Genomic DNA, 7,109 nt, shown 5'->3' with positions numbered 1-7,109 from the left:
ACCCTAATCTGTCTCTTTCGTGATTCTTACATGCTTATATGTATCACTCTCGAGGAATTCTCCCTGATCGTTCGCTACCGTTTTCGGGTGCGCGCGCTGCTGCCACGCGAGTCGCGCGTGATCTTTCGTGGCCGTTGTAATAATTCCAACATCCCGCCCACCATTAATGACGATTAATTTTACTTTCGTTTGACATGGATAACGGTACATCGGTTAGCGGGAGTTTACATAATTTGGTGATCGATCTCTTACATATTCCATTCGCAGTTTTGAGAGTTACAACGCGTACCCTACCGTCGCTTCCTTTGTGAGTTTCAATAATTTTTCCTAACTTCCACTTCAAAGGTGGCGCGTTACTATCTTGTATCATAACAACATCGTCGGTTGATAAATTAGTTTGTTCACGAGTCCATTTCGATCTACCTTGTAGAGAAGTTAAATATTCCCTGCTCCATCTTTTCCAAAAATCTTGCGCAAGTCTCTGAACCGTCTGCCAGCGATCGAGTCGATTTATAGGTACTTCAGTTACATCGATTTCCGGAAGAGCAACCAAGGGACCGCCTATCAGAAAGTGTCCGGGTGTTAGCGGTTGCAAGTCCGCGGCCGCTGATGGGACTTGACAAATGGGGCGCGAATTTAAACAAGCCTCAATCTGAATTAACACAGTACTTAACTCCTCGAATGTCAACAGACTACCTCCGATGATTCGTTTCAAATGAAACTTACATGACTTTACGCCGGCCTCCCACAATCCCCCCATGTGAGGAGCTGACGGGGGAATGAATTTCCATTCTACATTATTTGGGATACAAAACTCGTCCATTATTTCTCGGTTTTCCCGTTTAATTAATTCGCACATTTCGGTGAGCTCGTTCTTCGCTCCGACAAAATTGGTCGCGTTGTCGCAATAAATACACTGTGGATGACCCCGACGTCCGGCAAATCGCCTCAGCGCAGCTATGAAGGATGCCGAGCTGAGATCGCTGACTGCTTCAATGTGGATCGCCTTGGTAGTAAAGCATATGAAGAGTGATATGTACGACTTGTTAGTTTTCCTTCCACGACCTCGATTCACCAGCGTTGTGACAGGTCCAGCAAAATCAACCCCGATCACGAAAAATGGTCGCTTCGGTGTTATTCGATCGGCGGGCAATTGTCCCATAATTTGCGATAACAATTTTGGTTTGTTGCGGGAACATGTTATGCAATTATGTACAACTCTCCTTGCGATGTTTTTTCCTCTGATCGGCCAATAGTTTTCTCGCACTGAATATAGCAAAGTTTGTGAACCTGCATGCAGCAATCTTCGGTGTTCTCTTTCAAATAATAACTGCGTGAATCTACTGTTTGACGGCAATATGATAGGATGTTTCCTCTCGAATCCCAGCTGCGACTTTTAAATTCTACCGCCCACCCTGAGAATTCCCTTATCATCTATAAAGGGATTGAGCGATAGTAATTTATTATTTGTTGGAATTCGTTTGTTCTCCAATAATTTAGACGTCACATCCGCGAAATGACTTCTTTGTATTGACAAAATTAATACTTGTTGCGCGTGGCGAATCTCGACAGTTGAAATATGTTCAACGTTGCGTTTATCATGTTCTAACCTTGTGTTAATCTTGAATCGAAAGATCCACGCTATAATTCGTTCGATTTTTGATAGTGAAGATTGATTTTTTAGTAAATAATCGACGACGCAATCATCCTCGATGACGCTCGCGAAAACTCGGTTGTCCGCTCTTTGTTCGCTTTTGACGAGTTGTCTTCCTCGGTAAGAGGTGGTGATTGTGATTTTCGCCGTTCACAGTCCGCAGGACGCGACAACCAAGGCGGACCCTCCCACCAATTTTTATTTTGTTTCAGATTCGTTAAGCTAGTACCTCTCGAAATTAAGTCCGCCGGGTTTTCACTCCCGTCGACGTGATGCCAATGCCTCGATGGAAGAATTGATTGTATCTCGGCTGTTCGATTTGAAATGAATGTCTTTTGACGCGATGGCTCACCGGCGATCCATGCTAGCGCTATCGTGGAGTCGCTCCATGCATGCACCCGGTCGAATCGGATCCCGAGAGCCCGCCTTACATTTTGGAGTAATCTAACGAGAACAACGGCGCCGCACAGCTCGAGTCTCGGCAGTGTGATCGTGCTGCTCTTGACCGGCGCAACTCGCGATTTGGAGCATAATAAAAGAGAACTGGCCCTGCCGGCTTCGTCGATAACTTGCAGATAAATGCAAGCTCCATAGGCCCTCAAAGATGCGTCACAAAGGGCGTGCAGACAAAAGCGCGTTGTATCGAAGCCCCGAATGATTCTGCGCGGAACTCGAATCGCGCCTATCCCACGCAAGTCCTCAGCATATGCATTCCACGCCTTGAGAAGACCGTCCGTCAACGGCTCATCCCAATCTAACCTTGACATCCATGCCTCCTGAATTATTAATTTTGCTCGAATTATAATGGGACCGATCAGTCCGAGTGGGTCAAATAATCTCGAAACCGTCGACAAAACCTCGCGTTTGGTTGAGACGGAATCGGCCATCGATTCAACTGAAAACCGAAACATGTCTGTCCTCGGACACCAATTCAATCCTAAAGTTTTAACGGTGCTCGACTCGATCGGCAGCACAGACGGCTTCTCCCCGCAATCGCTATCTCGCAATAATCCCTTCGCATTTGTGCGCCATTTGTGAGGCTCGAATCCTCCCTTGTTTAACAACGCTTCTAATTGAGATATCAATTCTATTGCCTGATTTTCGTTTTCGACCCTGGTTATAATGTCGTCAACATACAGATCGCTTAACAACACTTTCGATGCCTCACTAAACTGGTCCGCCTCGCTCTCCGCTAACTGTCGCACGCAACGGACGGCCAGAAACGGGGCGCATGCCTCGCCGTAAGTGACCGTGTTAAGTCTGTATTCGCTTATTGGGTCGCTCGAAGAGAATCGCCATAAAATTCTTTGATAATCGCGATCACTCGAATGCAATAAAATTTGACGATACATCTTCTTCAAATCGGCAGTAATCGCGATAGCCGGCAAACGAAATCGCATGACAATATCAATTATATTGTCCTGCAAGTTCGCTCCCACCATTAATGTGTCGTTCAAGGAAATACCGGATGTAGTTTTTGCGGAAGCATCAAACACTACTCGCAATTTTGTTGTCGTACTTGATTCGCGAACTACGCCATGATGTGGCAAATATACCGCATTTAATGCGTCGTCTTCCTTGACTAGAGACATGTGATTCAACTCAATGTACTCGCGCATAAACTCGGCATATTGATCGCGAAAAATTTGATCTCCTTGAAATTTACGTTCTAAATACATGAAACGCTTCAGCGCGATCTCTCTCAATCGACCCAACATTGTTTTGTTTTCGCGAAATGGCAGCCGAACGACAAACCGCCCGGACGACGCGTCTCTATATACTTGTTGTGGTTATGAAATGCCTCTCGCAACATTCCTCTTCTACCGACAATCGCGTATTATCGATTTGGTATTCCTCCAATTCCCAAAATCTATTCATGGCATCGCCAATCGATGCCTACACGTGCAATTACTTGAATACGAATCGTCGGTCGCCCGACTGCTAATTAACTGTGACGGTATCGAACCCGCGCTAATCCATCCCAACCGGGTATTCTGTAAAATCGGCATACCGTCGCCGAGCTCAACCTTGCCGTGATCTAACAGCTGCAGAAAGAATTCGCCGCCCACAAGCGCATCGATCTGACTCGGATTGAAAAACAATGGGTCCGCCAATTCAAGACCCTCGGGAATTGATAACTTTGTTGCCTGTATGAAAAACGATGGTAAAGTTATTTCAGAAACTTAGTTATTTCAGAAACAACCAAACAGTTCAAACTCAAATTGAAATTAGATACTCGCGACTTTATCGAAAGTTCACAACCATGATTTACCGCGCAGCTCATTCCGTTCAGCCCGCTAATTTTCTCTCGAATAGCCTTTAAATTTAAATTTAGCTTCCTGCATGCTGCAGCCGTTACAAAATTGAGCTCGCTCGCGCTGTCTAGTAGCACTCGCAGCTTAGAGTCGCCGCTCGCCGTTGCCACATTCACGATGGCTGTCGCCATCAAAATTCGCTTACGTCGCTCGTTGATACGTTGATTGCGCCCGCGCCCAGACGATCCGATGCCATCCGTCGATGACTCCCTCTCGCCGTCCGTCACTGAGCACAGCGCCGTGCCTACGGGTGGCCCCTCCGGAACCCCCGACAGTTTCTTCGCCAACTTTGTTGAGGACTCGGGAGCCTGTCTCCCTTCATGACATAGTGTATTGTGCCGCTCGCCGCATTCCCTACAGGAACCGGACCTGCAATTTCTAGAAAAATGATCTGGTCGCAAACAATTGAAACAAAGTTTCAACCGCTTAATTTCCCTTATTCGATCCTGGACCGACAAGCTCAGAAATTTTTTACAACCGTAAATGAGATGTTGTCCTTGACAAAGACAACATCTTTTTTCCAGGGTGGTCGTCGCTAGTGCCACCCATAGACATATAAAAGATAGACTGCTCATGAGGTAGTGGGGGATGTCCTCCTGAGGGAAAAGGACAACACCAATTTATTTGGGTATCTATCTTCTTCTAGTGTACGTGATCACGTGAATGGTGGGCGTGAACACGTGATCGCCTTCACGTCCACTAGAGGAAGACAGATACCCAAATAAATTCATGTTGTCCTTTTCCCTCAGGAGGATGCCCCCACCTAGGGTTCCACTGCCTCATAAGCAGTCTATCTTTTATATGTCTATGGTGCCACCTTGCTGTTCAGTCTTGCGCCTGACACCCGCTGTCCGGCTGACCTGTCCCTCTCGACAGCACTGCTCCTTGATTTGCCGATCTCGCCATCCACGGCCGATCGCCGCAACAGCTGACTATGACGCTGTAGAAATTCCATCATCGTGTCCGTCGTCACGACTTCCTTGTCCTCGATGTACTCCTCCCAGCGTCTCCTCGTTTTGTTGTCCAGGTTTTTCTCGATTATGTAGATGATCAATTCTCCCCATGTTGCTGTGGGAAGCTTCATTGCTTGAAGTACTCGCAAATGTTTTTGCACATGGTCCACTAATTCTTGAATTGCGTCTGCGGACTCCTGATTGATTTTTGGTAGCTCGTCCAATAAGCATTGTATGTGTCGCCTCTTAATGCCCTTTTCGTCTTCGTATCGCTTCTTTAATAATTCCCAGGCAATGATATAATTGTCCTCGGAGATCTCGATGGATTCGATGATTTTGGCTGCTGAGTCGGTTAGAGATCCGACCAGATATTGATGCTTTTGTACACCGGACAGCTCGCTTTCGTGAATCAACGTCTTGAATGTGTCAGAATATCTTTTCCATTCCTCCACGCTTCCATTGAAAGTTGGCAATTTAATCATCGGTAGTTTCACCTGAGCTTCTCGTACGGATGTGGTTGATCGCGCGCTCAATCTTTCTAGTAGCTGAGTCTGTTGTTCCATTGTCCGAGTAAGTACATCGTTATCGTTACGCTCAGCCAGTTTTTGCATTAAATTTGCTTGCTGTTCCAAAATTAACCTTATCGCTGAGTCGCTCGGCAGACTGCTTGCTTCGTCTCTCGACGGTCCTGCCGAGGATGGTTTAAGCCTTTCTAATAATCGTAATAACTCAGCCTTTACACTGTAATATCTTTCGTCGAACTCAGAGTCCTCCGTTTCATCCCTTGCGTTGGGCTCGTCGTTTAATGATAAAAGTTTCTGTGAAATATTTTGAAATTTAATGCATGTTTCTTCTGTTGCTTGGAGTCGCGCCGTGACCTCCTCCGGTACCGCGTCAGCATCACTCTTGACCTTACTAATGAAGTTCTCTATGATGGTTAATTTCGCCTTTAGATACCTCCTCTCCTTTCGCAAGCTATCGGCATTCATTTCGATTCTTGAATTTACTGTCGTTCTTCACTTCACTTCTTAACGGTCGTTAAGTGTGTCAATATCACGCGGAAAGCTGATGGTTCGCTAGGTCAACTGATCACAACACGGCGAACGGTCGCGGCTCTGAACTTCACTGAAAACTGTTTCGTACCACGCTCGATCACTTATTACAGATATGTGAATTTCGCGGTAATTGTCGCCTTGATTGCTCGACCAGCATGTATACTTAGCTACGGCTCACTGATCGCGGTGACTAATCGCCCGAATAGCGCGCTCATCCGGCTCGAAGGACCATAAAATATGTGTATGCAGAAATCTCACGCGTGTAATCGTCGACGGGTTAGGTCGGATAATGATGTTAAGAACGCGCGTAATACTTTCATTTGCTGATTTATTTATAATAACTGAGCACGCACTGCGTCTGGTCCGCGATCTACCGCACATTCGCGGCTGGTCATGTACAAAATGTCTTGACACTTTCGGCGACAATACTAATCTGTCTCTTTCGTGATTCTTACATGCTTATATGTATCACTCTCGAGGAATTCTCCCCGATCGTTCGCTACCGTTTTCGGGTGAGCGCGCTGCTGCCACGCGAGTCGCGCGTGATCTCTTGTGGCCGTTGTAATAATCCCAACAAGTAGAGTTAAAAAACAACATGGGTTACTATTATTTCCAAACAATTTCCATCGACGTCCCGGCGACTGACCACGAGACATCGAGGAGATAAACCGTCGAGCGCAAACTCCGAAAGATCCTCCGAGTCGAAATTTAGGCCCTATGTCGAACCTTACAATTCTATTATAGGTACAGGGTGTCCTATGTTAACTTGGACAGTAAAATATCTCAAAAACTAAGCTCAACAAACAAAAATGTTTCAGACAAAAGTTGTATGTTTTCGAGGTACATATGTATATGCCTATATTGGTATAGTTTTAATGGTATTACCCAAGCAGAACACAAAATCACAATAATATCAAAATGTCATCAAAATGACATGATAATTATCTACTTGTGTAACGTGCAATATGTTCAATATACAGGGTGAGGGAAAAGTACCGGACCGGTAAAATATCTCGAAAAATATGGGAGATACGGAAAAATGTTTCAGACGAAAGTTGTACGGTTTTAAAAGGGCTATATAATGGTAAAATTAATGTTCCAAAAAAATTAATTTTGTATGATTGTATGGAGG

The 7,109-nt window shown here is 45.5% G+C and overlaps 2 protein-coding genes across 2 annotated transcripts; both read right to left on the bottom strand.

The window, feature by feature from the left end:
- Nucleotides 1-163: 163 nt before the first annotated feature.
- Nucleotides 164-1,162, bottom strand: LOC105557675. Its single transcript, XM_012004985.1, has one exon. It carries the CDS (start codon nucleotides 1,160-1,162, stop codon nucleotides 164-166), a length of 999 nt encoding a protein of 332 aa, XP_011860375.1.
- Nucleotides 1,163-1,680: 518 nt separating this feature from the next.
- LOC105557673 lies at nucleotides 1,681-3,372 on the bottom strand. The gene has a single exon (XM_012004984.1). The coding sequence runs from the start codon at nucleotides 3,370-3,372 to the stop codon at nucleotides 1,681-1,683; it is 1,692 nt and encodes a 563-aa protein (XP_011860374.1).
- Between the last annotated feature and the right edge of the window lie 3,737 nt (nucleotides 3,373-7,109).

The sequence above is a fragment of the Vollenhovia emeryi genome, unplaced genomic scaffold (genome assembly GCF_000949405.1).
Source record: "Vollenhovia emeryi isolate VEMERY1.0 unplaced genomic scaffold, V.emery_V1.0 DF939432.1, whole genome shotgun sequence".
NCBI classification, from domain to species: Eukaryota; Metazoa; Arthropoda; class Insecta; order Hymenoptera; family Formicidae; genus Vollenhovia; species Vollenhovia emeryi.
This window is presented reverse-complemented; position numbering and strand designations above follow the sequence as displayed.

Excerpts from the sequence above, each read along its gene's own strand:
- LOC105557675 (XM_012004985.1), bottom strand. The coding sequence starts at position 1,162 with ATGGGACAATTGCCCGCCGATCGAATAACACCGAAGCGACCATTTTTC.
- LOC105557673 (XM_012004984.1), bottom strand. The coding sequence starts at position 3,372 with ATGTTGGGTCGATTGAGAGAGATCGCGCTGAAGCGTTTCATGTATTTA.